Here is a 15,651-nt window from a genome sequence, read left to right on the forward strand (position 1 = left end):
AACAGCTCCTTGCTTGTAACATTTCTGTTGACGTCCCAATATTTCTGAATGATTGGGTTTTCAAATGAGATCAGTCGGCATGCAAATGAGGAAACAGGATCAAGACGTCTCCCACACCTGATTGGATGGAGAAATTATCAAAAGACCCTTTTTTCATATCAAATTTCCATCACAAAAGGTCAAACTTTCAACTCCCATTACTTTTGCTAACTGCATTTCACTGTGCCTGCCAGCTCATTGCTGCCGCTGTTTTCAGAGGAGAAAAGAGAAGTAACAAATGATTACATCTTCTCCCACATCTGTCATACAGGATGGACAAACATTTTCTAATCTTATCCTATTCTTCTCTACAGCCCTCAAAATCCTCGCAGCCGAAACATCGCTTCTGACCTGATTAGCTATTCCTAGGTTGTTTTTACTTCTCTTACAGGTTCTCTCCTTATTTTCTAGCCTACAGGCTGACAAGAGCACCAGCTGTGCTGCCAGAACATTTGTTCTACATTTGGGTCATTTAAAGTACTTTTTGATGTGTGCTTTTCTAAAATACATTTCCTCGTGTTGTCTGGCTGGACTGATGCCTAAATACCCAAGAAATGGATGTTCCAGGAAAACAAAAGACAAAGGGAGCACATAATTTCCCCTGAAATCCTCACATTTTCCTTGACAACCAACACTGCCTGGCCTTCCATAGACCTTGATCTAGTGAACATCTGATCATGGCCTGAGACTCCACGGCTTTGCCCTTCCTGCTCAAAACACTCGAATTCAAAGGATTTGCACCCTTGTGTCCAAACAGAGGAGCAGCTCAGCATCCCCAGGTCTCATCCACTGCTTTTGTAGGTTTAAAGCTGAATTTTGGAGCAGAGGTAACAAGTGAGGTGAGCACGAGAAGACGAGACATCAGTAAAAAGTGCAGGACTCAATGTATTTGTTGCTACTGGTCCCATAAAAACTGTCTCTCAACAATATTACAATCACAATATATATAACCCATCAGATTAGTACCTGGAGATTTCCACTCTTCTGATTCTCTCTGTTCTTCTTATTACTCAACAACTAAATGTTTCACAAAGCCATTTCCTACAGAAATATTTACGTTCCCAAATGTTTATTGGCCTCTCTATCATGATCAGGTTTTTATGAGCACGCTATAGAGAACCCTGAATTAAACACATAATTCCTGATCTCTCAGACCTTGGCTCGATGCTGTGTTTGTCTATTTTACACAGCAAGGCACTGTGGCAAACTACAGAACACCTTATAGAAAAACTAATTTCTGCAGGAAAGATATTTCTATGCAGCACTGACTGTGGGGTCATGATTACAGAAAGCTAATGATCTCATCTCTTTTGTACCCAACAAATGCCAGTTGGAGAATGAAGGGACACTTTGTGATTCTAAGTTCTCCAACAGCAAAATAACAGCAATTGTATTTTATCTGTAGGTGTCTATTCGTCACAAATCTATCACAATTGAAACAGCCATCAAAGTCGTTCTCTGAAAGGTTAAAATTCGCAGCGTTCTGTTTTTTCCTGGGACAAGTCTGGTCTAAGGTTGAACTGGGTATCGCAGTCACCAGGTGAGGTCTGGAGTTCACATGATTTAATTATGGGCTCTTCAATGTAGCTGAAAAAATCTAATAAGATCTGTGGACTGGAAGCTGTATTTGACATTCAGATACATTCGGAACCAAAGCGTGGGTTTCTAAGGATGAGTAACTGCGTAGCAAGTTCCTCAGCCTTGGACTGATTCCACAGGCAACTTGAAAATACTTCTTTTCATTTAAAAGATAGTGGAGTTCAAACAAGACTCCGTCTGAATCGGTTGTGAATTGCAATGTGTTTGGAATTATCCAGACAGAACCTGAATTGTTTTAAATAAAAAGGATTCCTGTTCCTTAAAGGGTCTAACAACTTTGCATAACTGTTTGTACCCAGAAATAAATTGAAGGTAAGGGCACGCACCGTCGCTTGCAGTTTGTACGCACCAGGAATGTGTGAAAAGCTGAGTGTTTATAGTTGTTTTCTCCCTAATACAACACAGAATCCTGCCTAACAACGTAATGAAAGAAAACCCTTTGTACAACATCAAATCCTCCCGTTCTTCCAAGGGCAAAATTCTCAGATTATCTAACAATTAAGGATTTTCAACATACCCTGTTCATACAGCCACACAATTCCGCTGGCACAGCCCTGCTTCATGCACCATGTAACAATTAAGCATATTTATAAATATCGGACCTTTGCAGCACATTTGTGCAAGGGCAGGGAGGAACCCAGAGCAGGATCTTGTGTGGGCTTCCAGTACAGAGCTTACCTTGCCATTACCATCAATCACCCCGAATATCAGCAGTGACATGGCATCTTTCATTAAAAAAAATACTGCAGCTTCTTTCAGGACTGCCACTTGCCATTTCTTTTAGGTAATCAGATAGCCGTTAATTAATAAACCTGTCAGGTGAATCGTCCTGCTCCGGTCATCATTATCCATTCTGTAACAGAATCCTGCTAGCATCACTGCTATCCACCCCATAGCTTCCAGCTCAATTAACTTAATGCTATGCAAATGAGAGGCTCTCCTCATCATTAGCTTATAGCCCACAAATGTTAATAACATAATTGGGCCTTCAACAGGGTAATTAGACACGATTTCTTCCATTAGTCTTACAAGGCTAATTATTGTTGATAGGAGAGAGGGGATGAGTCCCAGTGCTGCATGCAAAGAGGGGCATCTGGTTAAAGCAAATATAGACAAACCATCAACAAGGTAAAACAACAGTTGAGATCTATAGCGGGGTCAGGTAGGGGTTGGGGAAGGAAGACAGCGTGATGAGAAACTTGGGTACCGCCGGAGAAATTCTCTACGAGGCAGGAGCTAAAACCAAATATTTAGCCTGAATATGGAGCTCTCCTGCGCTTAGCAGTAAAATAACGTGAAGCTTAATTAATCAGAGGAAGCTACTCTCAGGTTTTTGCAGACAGGACAATTTGGAAGCTGTGCTGATCGAGCCTCCTATGCGTGTAATGCAAATTTATAGCCATAGAAGACACCTGAAGAATTTAATCTGTTCCTACATCACCTTGACATTATGTCCAAGCTTCTCTCCTGCCATCGCTGGTTTTGCTGTGTTTTATTTCATGATTTTACAGCTATTTACTGTAAGAATTACAGAATTAGAGTACAAAGAATTCTTCAATAACCACTGGGCCCACCAAATGAGATCCAGTGCATGCGTCAGACATCAGAGATCACTTCTTCATGTCTCTGCAGCAAAAGCTATGACAGCATTCAGCTGCTCTCTCTGAAATTGCCCTGCCCTCGCAAAATTTACTCACTAGAAAATTCTGAGCAAATATCTTGTTCCAAGGCAAACAGCAGTAAATCCACTGATGTTTTAATGAAGATTACACTTTCTAATCCTCATGGTAATGACAAACTAGTCTCCACTCAATATGCAATATTACTTGACAGTTTTAATCACCCAAGCCATATTATATTTGCTACAGACTGATGCACTTGTCTGCCCAGATCTTCAGCTTGGAGAATCTAAGCAAAAGCAGCGTAATTCCTGTTCTGCCTGGGGTTTGCAGTATTGGCCGATTTTGGCAGCCAGGCTGGCTCTGGGCAGTGGCTTACTCTGGGATTAGTCTCAGAACCAGGGAGACTAAATCAGAGCACAGCTGGCACAATCTCGTCCGTAGTTTTTACTCCGGAATCGCTGAATTCCAGTAATCATGGAGTTCAAAGGTAATGCACATTTGCAATGTAGTTCCTCTAAAAGTACTGCTCTCAATATCAGACAGCAAAAGCAGTAACAGGCTTTCATAAACTCAGTTTTAACCTGCACAGATGTACAGGCCCTTAAAAATAAAAATATTGACATAAATAGAAGCTTTATTTCATTCTCTTCCTGGGGACTTTGGAAGCTTGCTGAGATCAGAGATCTCCTTAATTGCTGTATCCAGGATTTCACCAAACAAACCCCAGCCATCAAAAAGAGCTTGTATGAGGTAACTTCTAAAAATAATACCTGCCTCCCACAACTGAAGCCAAATATACCTCCTGTTCTTGTTGGAGCAGAATAAGAAACACGAAGTGATGCTTGTGACAGCAAATGCAGCATCCTACAGAAAGCCCAGAGAAGGGTTTTAAACCTGCATTTCATGTTTTGCTGTTGTTGGCTCGAGATGCACATTAATGCCTTTCCCCAGGATAGAAAGACTCTCACGGTACCAATATACGTCAGGCAGAATGTGCAGCAGAAGTGACATAATCTTTTTTTACTGTAATCATCCAATTTTCTAACTATTGGATTATTTAATAGCAATAGCTTCTATTTGGATTAGCGTTACATTACGAGGGAAGAGAGAGCACAATCTACTAAAGACAAGAGGGATAACGGAGAATAATGATTCTCCACTGATGGCCAAACCTCAGAGAGGAGCTGCTCCCATCACATTTGTATAGGGCAAAAGGCTCTGTATGTGTGGCTTTTCACACCACATGTGGATAATTAGGTGTCACAATTAAGTAGCCCACGGGTGTGACTGTATGAACGCTGCGTACCTGTTCACGCACAGCTGTTACACGCAAGGTGACAGGGGCTTCCCTGATACATTTTTCCCATTACGGAGAGCTCAGCAACGCCTCTTCCAATAGAGAAGGATCAGGAAACAGAGCTAAATGACTTAATTAAAATCTTGTCAATGAACAGACTCAAAACAGTTGAATGAAGAGATGTCACCTGCAGCACAGCACTGACCTCGAGAAGATTCTGCCCCTATAACTCCCATGGTCTTGCCCCTTAGTTTTTGCCAAAGCGGTCAGTCTGACTTTGAACACATGCAGGAGGAGGAAGAGACGAGCAGCGGCTGGAGCACCCATGTGCAAAGTGATAATAAAAAGGAAACCAATTAGCACCAGTGAAGACAAGAGTCAATAAACCAGCAACCATATAATGGCTCTGGTAAGAGCGAGAAGAGACAAAAATGAGAACGACTGAAACAGCGAATTGGTCTGCCTACTAGTTTTACTACTTTCTTTATAAATTAAGCCAAATTCTACATAGGTCACTTGGACTTTTCCTACTGGTTCTCTCTCTCCCTGGTGCAGGCAAATGTTATTCTGCTGATTTAGTACCTTGATTACCACATCGTTTTTCTGTTTTGTTTTGTTTTTCCCCCTGAAAATGAGGAGAAAATAAGATATAATTATAATCATTTCTTCTTTGTTACTCATCAGGTTTTTGTATGCCATCAATTAAAAACACATCTATTATAAATGCACAATATCCATCATATAAATTAGGCCAAAGTTTTAAAAATGCCCTGTAAGATTTTTCCATGTCAGAATAATTCAATCACTATTATGTTTCCTTGATGCAACTATTTGGGGACTTAGCTTGTTCCTTGATAGGATTTTAATTAAGTCATTTACATTTAATTTCCAAATATGTAGCTATTACAGAAGGCAGCAAGGAAATGAACAGACAAAAAGAAACCAGAAGATAGATAGAAATATTTTTGTTAAAGATTGTCTGATATCAAAATGAACGTGAGGAATACATATTCAGTGATAAGTATTCCAGTCCATGTCTGGTAAACTCTCAGATAATGGCAAGCATGGTAGGGTCACCGGGGTTCTATTAGCTCAATTAATGAGGAGTAAGATAAGGCTAACACCTCGCTCTTCAAACGGCTAAAAAATAGAGCTGATAGTAATGGAGTTATTAACCTTCGCCAGCCATTGAATTTTGCTGCTGATTCAAACTCCATTTCCTAGTTCAGGCCTCCATTAATAGGCTGTTTATGATCTCTAATCCACGTTGGGATCAGCTGCAGAAATATGAAAGCCCCATGTAAAGACCAAAGAGTTAAAAAATATATATATTTTCCATCCGGATTTTTCCCTTTTCAATATATTCTGAGATTCTACCTTAGAAATTAGGAACTTCATTATCCTAAACTGTTTGAATACAAGTTCTTAGCAGCGTGATGAAAAAGAAGCTTTAAATATGTTATGTAAAAAGACGACATAATTGGGGATACAGATGCATCATTTTGAAGACTAAAGGAAACACTGCTGGAAAACTTGCACTGGAGAGGCTAGCGCTGTTTATTGTCTCTATTGGGAAAGAAAAGCCTTCAATATTGGAAAAATGGGTATTTGAAATCTATTATATATGTACTGTTAGGTCAGTCCTCAAGTTCAACCCTCCCCTGCCTGCCCCGCTTTGTCTACCTATGTGTATTTTTCACAGGTGTTACTGTAATACAAGTAATACTGAAATGTAAAACAATTGACCCCGGACTCCGATCAGACAAAAAACCAAACCAAAAAAACAAACCAAATCAAAACCAACAACCCAAACACAAAGGAAATGGTGGAACATCCAGTACACGATGCTACCCTCCAAACTGAATGCAGTTCTGGTTGTCTCACCTTCGAAAAGAAACAGCTCAAGAAGGTAGAGAACAGGGAGACAGGATGATCAGAAGAGGGAAATGACTTTCGGGGAAGGAGAGGAGAACCAGACCAAGAAAGAGATGAGAGAACAGGCATAGACAAGAGGCTTATAAAGCCAGGAGTGCTAGGAGAGCATGAGCAGGGAACACTCATAACCATGTTTCAATAGGAGAAAGGAACATGGAAAAACCACCGTGAAGGATTTTCCTCTGACACCTAGTGAAAAAGCAAGAGTCTTTCCATACGATTTGGTGGAGGCCCAAAGTACGGTGTGTTGGAAAAGAGACTATAAAGTCAAGGAAAATGGGCAATTAGATGGTTGTCCAGATGGGATTGGAGTGGATGAGCTTTCGAGGTCCCTTCCAACCCCTGACATTCTGTGATTCTGTAAGATTTTGCTAGATATTAGTTTTCTGTATATCAGAACTACCCACGACCATACTAGGTATCTCCTATTGTTCCTGAAGCATTAACAATTAAAAAAAAAAAGCTAAAATACTTACTTATTCTCATTTAAATGAGGAACTGAATTCAGTCCTTCGTGTTAGTAGTTTGGAGCTTCAGATGCCAACCTGTAATTGCATTTGGATTCCCACTTACCGTGGGCGCTCAGTGGTTAACGGTGTTCTTGCACCAGAGAGCTGAGAGACCACTAATGGATTCAGCTTCTTATTTGCCCTAAAGGCTGCCACAGTTCAATACGATTAGGATCCTGTCCACTTAAGCAGTAACTGCTTCATAGGGAGGAACATAGAAAGCAATGCATGTCTTCTCCGAGCACAGAAAGAGCAGTTCTTTGGTAGACAGGTTTTGTCTGATGCAGGCGGGTTTTCCTGTACCAGTCTGCAAGCCCTTGCTCTACTGCAAATTCTCATTCAAAGAAAACCCTATACTTTACTTTTTCAGCGGAAAATGAATTATTTTCCTTTCTGTTCCCGGGCAGTTCTTTGGATGCAGTGGCTGATGCTGTATGAGGTTTTTTTTATTATTACATTTTAACAAACTTTATAGCCCATTTTGTTTGTTTTCAAATAACTTTATTTTCCTTCTTTTCTACCATCAATTACTAGGTTTGTTTTTCTTTCCATAAGATGGAGGAGTCAGGAGACTGATCCTGCTCAATGCTGTATAATTTAGTATTATGTGTACTAGCTTTATGAGGTGGGAGTCAGATAAAACATAGTATTTGAACACTAACCATTTATTAGCTCTAAGGAATAGATTTGTGACTTGACAAGCAGACAATAACTCTGTGTTCTGATCAGCCAAAGAGGTCTACTTTGAGTTCAAAACACAGAGTAACATACTCTTTCACAAATAATTTTGTTTACTGATGTGACTAGATTTTAATAATAAACTTGATATATATGTAAATTTATTTTAATCTAATTTCATCAACGGAGCCCTCCTAAAAATGAGACTTTGTAGATTGTTCTGTGTCTGATTTATAGATTTCTGCATCCTATTCCCAGATTGATTTCAAGGCTATAATTCTATCAGGTTTTTCTCCTGATGTCAGAAACACCACCTCTGCAGATAGTATTTTATAACTAGCATCACAACTGAAACTGAATTACTGCCCTGCTATCCTATGCTGCAATATGTCCTTTTGTTTATAATCACCCTCTCTCCCTTATATACCTGCTACTTCAGTTTCATAGAAAATACCAGCTCCAAAATCAATCAGGTAGCATGATGTCTATTTTTGTCCCATACTTCAACCCCGGTATAAAATAGTAGGGGCCAAATTCTTAACTCAGATGTGAATGTGCAGAGCTCTTCAAAGAAAATGGAAGCTGAGCAAATGGATCAGTGCCGAACGAGCACACATACAATTTTATAATGAGTCAAGCATGTGCATCTTGCAGGAATCCATTCCATGAAAAAAAGGGGGAAAGAATCTGGAAAGTGATGCTAGATTCAGTTAAAGAACATTTCCCATGGATTATTTTTCATGTGCATTTAGAAGGTAGGTCCTGAGTCCCTAAATATGTATCTGAGTACCTGAGACCAGTGGGAATACTTAAGTGTGCACTTTGTCTTTTAATAAATAAACCTTGATGGCATGAGTGCTGACTCCCTGCCTGTTCACCCTCCTCTTCTCTCTCTCCAGCTCAATCTTACCCTTTTACATTGTTCCACCAGACCCTGTATGGAAGGGGATTCTGGGCAGCCACGCAGAAGACACAGGGAGAGTAACTTTGCCAACTTAAACACTTACGTGGGTAACATGCATTTTCCACTACTATTCAGATAAGAATGAAGCTTCCTGGAAGCATAAAGACTACACATTTCCAATGAATGCCTTTGGAATGGCCACTGTGTCAGCCAGTGCTATGGGCTGAACCAGGAACCCCTGGGGGGCAGGGTTATGGAGCAGATCATCCTGAATGCAATCACACAGCACCTTCAGGATGGACAAGGGATCAGACCCAGCCAGCATGGGTTTAGGAGCGGTAGGTCCTGTCTGGGCACAGAGTGGCTGAAGAGCAGTCAGGCAGAAAGGGACCTGGGAGTACTAATGGACAGGAAGCTCAACATGAGCCAACAGTGTGCTCAGGTGGCCAAGAAGGCCAATGGGATCCTGTTCTGTATCAAACATAGCGTGGTCAGCAGGACAAGGGCAGTGATCCTTCCCCTGCGCTCTGTGTTGGGGAGGCCACACCTGGAGTGTTGTGTTCAGTTCTGGGCTCCTCAGGTCAGGAAAGAGATTGAAGTTCTGGAGCGGGTCCAGAGAAGAGCAACAAGACTGGGGAAGGGACTGGAACGCAAGACCTATGGGGAGAGGCTGAGGGAGCTGGGCTTGTTCAGTCTGGAGCAGAGGATGCTTAGAGGTGAGCTCAGCACTCTCTAGAACGACCTGAAGGGCAGTTCTAGCCAGGGGGGATTGGGCTCTTCTCCCAGGCAGTCAGCAATAGGACAAGGGGGCATGGGCTTCAACTCTGCCAGGGGAAATTGAGGCTGGAGATTAGAAAGCAATTCTGTGCAGAGAGAGTGGTCAGCATTGGAATGGCTGCCCAGGGAGGTGCTGGACTCACCGGCCCTGGAGGGTTTTAAACTGAGATTGGCCATGGCACTTAGTGCCGTGATCTGGTCAATGGACTGGAGTTGGACCAAGGGTTGGACTTGATGATCAGTGAGGGCTTTTCCAACCCAGTCAATTCTGTGATTCTGTGAATGGAAAAGCCTCTAAGCCTTGATGAGGACACCAGCGTTTCAAATCCTCCCCACCTTTGGACCAGCTGTAAAAAGTAACCCTGTTTTATTTGCCTGGTAGTCATAACAGTTCTCTGTTGATGCTCATTTCTCTTATATTACATTTCTGAACACTTCATTATAGCTCAAATAAAATATAATTCTCATGTTGTTTTTAATTATTTCACAAAACCCAAAAGTCTCATAATGAGCTCCTCAGAATACTAATATACCTCCATGATATTATGCCAATGCTAAAGAAAGAAGATACAGATCCCCTCTCCTGCTGCAAATAAAATACACCTTCTGATATAATCCAACCTTTAATCCATTTCTTATGGTTTGCCTTTAAAGGCAACTCAAACAAATAACGAGAACAACCACCCTGTTCTCTCTCCCACAGTCTGGCCATCTGGAGGATTTGTAAGGCCAGTGCTCTATTTCCTACTCTCCAGGAGCAAGACCCCTTTTCTAGCTAAGGAAGCGACAAATAAAGAAGATGCAACAGTCTATACAATGTCAATAAATACCTGTATCTTTCCACAAACAAATTTTGCATATTTGTGATGCCATGATTGCTAAATGTACAGCTCACCTGTTCGGACTATGTGACTTTTGCAGCTCTTCTCCCTGCTCTATGTCTCTCGGGAAGCCGTGCAGCACCCAACCGTTGGCCACGCAGTCCGGTGCGTTCAGCCGGTCTGCCAGGACCTTGAGAACCAGCTTGTCTGGGACTGCGAAGGATTAAAAACACGACATTTATTTCCTATGCTGAGTCTGCAATTCAGGAGGACACACTTCACTTTCTCAGGTTACACCGCTACAGGAACTTAACCACAAAGAGTTATTCCTGCTTATGATTGATAGGTGTTGGAGAAAGGAGTTCACGTTGACTTTTGCATATCTAATGTGCCATGGTGGAGCCCCCAAACTCATAAGCAACTGTAGGACTAAAGCAAAGTATTTGGTAAAGATTGATGCCCACATAACTTTGCAATATACTTTTTCTCAGCCGTACTGAGCTGATGTCACAGTGAAGTGTGTGACACAATCTTATCAAAATACAAAAATAATGACTTGAGCTGCGTAAAACAAATCCTAAAAGAGTAAAAAAAATGTCTTTAGCATCCTGTATTTAACCTAGTGGATGATAACGGTTCTGCCAGAGCGGGCTAGATGTAAAGTTTCTCCAGTGTGCCCAAAGGCTTGAAGCTTTTTATAACCCAAAATACATTTCCAAAATATATTTCAGCTCCTGTAACGACTGCATTGATGACTCCTAATTTTAGAGATAAATGTTCTCTTTCCTCTATTATTATTCTTCTTTAGGGCAAGGGAGCGAGATGAAGACTGGGATAAGAGTTGGTATTTGGCCTTCCAAATTGTATTTAATGCGACACAGTGGTAATGAACATCCTGCATATTTTCACCGTAACTTTTATAAAGTAAAATGTTTCAATCAAGATCCTTAAACTTCTGTATCTTGTAATTTTTTTTTTGTTAACAAAATAAAAAATCATTGGGTCCAATAAGAGTAATTATACATTTGCCAAGGATTCTTGTAATGTGTTGAGTTCAGTGTCAAATAACCACAAAGATCAGCAAAATCAGCTCAAGCTACTTCCCAAGGCAGCAGCCAAAGCAATGTTCAAGCAGCCATGAGAGCCCCTTCTCCTCAGTTCCTCGGTCTGCCTGATGCGCTGTTGCCTCTACTGGAAACAAGCGATAAAAGGATGCTACATAAATCCACATCATGGAATGTCGATGTTTTGATACTCGCCCTGCCATCCCATCTGCATACAGAAACACAACAACAAGTGCTTGTAGGAGAGCGTACGTGTCAGATTTCTAACAACGCAATTCTCTTTAGGACCGGCTGACAGGAACGCGCTTGGATTTTAGTAGAGTATATTATTAGCAGTGCACATTTATACCCTGGGTACGAGCAGGTTTTAAACTGCAATAATAAAATCCATTTGCTTCCTGAAATTTAACATTTTCTAAAGATTTACACCTCCATCATGAATTTCATTACTTCTCCTTTAAATAATCAAATTACCGGGTTTACAGAATTGCACTCAGGATTCAATGTACCAGCGAAAAGGGAGGAAAACCACAGGGAATTAATTAGAAAACAGATTAGTGTATTAATTGAGGATACTCACTTCACATTATAAAAAAACAAACCAAAACCAAAACCAAACAAGTTAAGGAGAGTAATATTCTCCATCTGCTGAAAGAAATAGGAGCGGAATAAAACCAGACACTTGGTAGAGAGCAAAATGACAACAGAAAACTAGGCATCCTGTTAAAAATGGGATTCATAAAATTAACCACACAATATTGCAGCAGCAGGTAGAAATGTGATTAAACAGAGGATACTTCTCTATCTGAGCCTGAGCTGCAGGCACGGAGGGGATCACAGGGGGATTTCAGTGCTCTCTGCAGGGCAGTTCCTCCTCCCAACCTCCGGGTTACAAGAACAAATACAAACCCAATACATCCTGGTAGAAAAAAGAAACCAAAATAAAATCCCACCTTCTCTTTCCCTCAAACATATTCCAGACAAAGACCAGTGGAAATTTCCCGGTAGTCCTGAATTTCTGGCTGCGCCACTAAACTTTTTGTCTTGCTGGATGTTATTTTATTGCGATTCCTACTGGAATCATTAACATGGATTTACAAAGACGCCAAATTATATTTTTTAAAAACCTTTCCAGAATGCTTAGAACAATTTTGAAAGTGATTTGAATGAAAGCCACAAACCCAAGAGTAAAACTGCACTAGGGCAGGATTGTGCCAGGGCTGACAACCCTGGGAGACAAACAGGGAACCAGGACAGAGGCTGAAAGCCCCAGCAATGGCACAGAGAAATGAGTGGGTGTCCTGTAGGAGATTCTCCAGTTGCAGGGGACGATTTGCTTCTATCCTGCACATGGGAAGGGGAAACACTACAGCCTACAAGGAAATTAAAACATAATTATGATGGGCACCAGGCAGCACCTCCTCGATCTGATCACTTCCCATAGACCTTTTGATGATTGAAATCCTCCACTTCAGTCGTGATTTTTGAACAAAACTGAAGCAATCGCAAGAGGAAAAATATCTAAGAGAATGCAGTGATAATTAATTAAGTATTTATCTAATGGCATGCTGGGTTTGGGGGATTTCGAGTAACTGAGGGGCTATGTGGTAACCCTGACGCCTTGCTAAATTCAGTGATGACTGACTAGAAGATATCAGTGACACACTCCGGATTGTGCGTACGTTCATGTACATATATACATCACTGAATAATATAGATGCTTACATATTTTCTGTGCCTCCCTCTAAAGCTTGATGGTGAGAAATAAAACATAAACCAGTCAGACAGCGAGCTCTGCTCTCCTCTTGATTAGCAAACATACCTATCACTTCAACACAATGGGGGAACAGAGCTCGTTGGCTGTTCAATGGCATTACAAAGTACATCAGCTGCCCTTGAACAGGAACAGTCACACTTAAAACAGCTGCATTAAAACTGTAAAACATCTTCCGCAGACCAGAGGGGGAAGAAAAAGAAAAAAAAGGAAGAAAGAAATCAGTATTTCTCTTATTTTGCTGGAGTACAGAGAGAGTAGGTAATGAAGAACTTGGCAGTATGGTATTCCTTTTCACTCATGTGGAACTGTCTCTTGAATGTAAGGCAAATTAATAACCTGTAATTGGAGGGGCACACAGTCTGTAAGTAATGCCAGAGGTCTCCTGGCCTTAAGCGCATGACCCAGTGGGCTCCACAGCAAAGCAAAAGTTAGAGCTTTTCTGATGAGACGGTCAATCTACATGTTTTAAGCAGATTATGAAGCACAAGGGCTTTGAATAATCAATTCTTTTTCAACATAAGCTTGTGTGAGTTTCCAACTCTGAAAGTTGAGGGAATGAGACTCTAGAGAGATTTTACTTTATCATTAGAGAAGTCCAGAGATAAGTTTCTTGTAAAAATTACAGTGTGCTACAAAGAGCTATCCAGATTAGGTAACGTGGGAGCACATCTCTATTAAGGCGAGAAATCAAGGTACAGGAGTGAAATTCACCCCTCAGAAGGAATGGTTGCAGAAACACAGAGCCAGGGATACCCTGTGCTGAGAGCACCGTAAATGGCTGTGGACCAAGGTGACGGTGAACCTCACAAATGGTTGGTGTACGCGGCAGAATGAGGCCACAACCAGCTCCGTATAGAAATGTGATTCATTCATGCACACGTTCTTGCCTAACATCAATACCACACACCATATCTCCTTTATCTCCCAGCCTGTCCTGACCATGTTCATGGTCTAGACTACACAGCTGAATTAGCAGCTGTGGACCTAAGAAGTGATCTAATCAATTCAAGGGGATGATCAGGCAGGGAGCGGAGGCTTAAAGTGCTGCTGTTCATGCTGGAACTGCTGCGTGGACACCTAGAGATTTTCCATCACTGGAGTTGTCAATCAGCACCTTCCAGCAGACCGTTTAAAAAAATACATTTACTTCCCAGAGCTTCAAAGGTTTTCGCCAGTATAAGGTACTTCTCATGGCAAGTGATTCCTCATGGAACTCCGAGGAGTGTGGCCTATTAGCTCCTACTCAGCCCATAGATATGCAGGACTAATAGAAAAGCGTATCAGGCGATCAGTTGACAAAATCATACCATCTGCTCCAGACAAAAGTAACCCGACATTAAAGGCACAGTCTGAAAGGCAAAAACACTACCCAAGAGATTACAGGGCACTGTTCTCCAATAGTTTCAATGCTGTCAGTGCTCCAAGCGATACAATTATCATATTTAAATTGATTCCTCCTCCATTACTTCCCTTTAAAACAGACTTTTGAAGGGTATTGACTCACTTCTCCAAACCTAAAACCCCTTGATTCTCAGTATAGCATAAATACATTTGCAGATACAAATTCTGTCAGCTTTGTGATGTAAGAAGTTCAAGGTCCTTTTGACAGTATTGTCCATTTACCCTTTATCCCTCTCTTGGATACACATATATATATTTAGCTAGGTCTGAACACTTTCACAGCTAATTCAGATGCCTGAGGCTTGATTCCCGTACTTGACAGTTAACATCTTGCCCAGAGTACAAGCTACCGCCAAAGGCTACTTTCTCGGATTGTCCTGTCAATCCTAAATTTAGCAAAGCATGAGATTTGCTTATGTTCTTGCTCTATAAACTCTGGGTTGTTCACAACGGGTCATTTCATTTGGATCTTTCAAATACGCTATTTTCTTGCCCATATTCAGAGATTGTACCCATTTATTTGTAGCGTGTTTGAGAACGGTTTAACACTGATTTAGCATCACCTGGGTAGACTGATATTTTTATTCAATCCCGACAACACACCGGATTTGGGAAAAGCGGCTGGTTTCCCATTTCACTGTAAATAATAAAGAATAACCCCGGTCTGTCCTCAGCGCAATGCGGGAGGAAAAGGGTCGTTGCTGCCCCGATGCAATGAAAAGGGGAGCGGTTGAGCGGTTCAATCCCCCAGGGTCGGTGGTGACCGCGGAGGTGATGGGGGGTTTAGGGGGTGGTGACACCGGCGGGACCGGCCCCGGTTCGCTGTTCTCCAGCGCCACCTGGCGGGCGCGGCGGGCACCGCGGGGCGGCAGCCGGTACCGCCCGGTGGCGGCGGCGGGGACCTGCAACCGCCGAAATGTCGGGAATTCACGGAAAGGGACAGCGCTCCGGACCATCCTTAGGCCGGCTTAACTCCGGCCACCGCCCGGTTTAACTCCGATCACCGCCCGGCTTAACTCCGGCCGCAGCCCGGCTTAACTCCGGCCACCGCGGCAAACGCCAAAGCGTCTCTGGTTGTCTCATTTGCGATGCCGATTGTGAAGCCGGCAAACGGAACAAATAACAACGTCGACATTTGCAAAGTGCCGAACACTCAGTAATTTCATCAGCTAGAAAATTCGCACAGAAATACAGCCGTCGCTCGCTCATTTTACACACGCAGCACTGC

The 15,651-nt window shown here is 42.0% G+C and overlaps 1 protein-coding gene across 2 annotated transcripts in view; it reads right to left on the minus strand.

Annotated features, from left to right (window-relative positions):
• Nucleotides 1-15,651, minus strand: part of AK8 (adenylate kinase 8) — a 61,948-nt gene that overhangs the window by 13,428 nt on the left and 32,869 nt on the right. For both annotated transcript variants that reach the window (XM_065853998.2, XM_071817325.1), the window contains exon 11: nucleotides 10,256-10,394. In XM_065853998.2, the coding sequence (XP_065710070.1) occupies nucleotides 10,256-10,394 (139 nt within the window). The remainder of the gene's footprint in view (nucleotides 1-10,255; nucleotides 10,395-15,651) is intronic.

Source organism: Patagioenas fasciata, chromosome 20, assembly GCF_037038585.1.
Source record: "Patagioenas fasciata isolate bPatFas1 chromosome 20, bPatFas1.hap1, whole genome shotgun sequence".
Lineage (NCBI taxonomy): Eukaryota > Metazoa > Chordata > Aves > Columbiformes > Columbidae > Patagioenas > Patagioenas fasciata.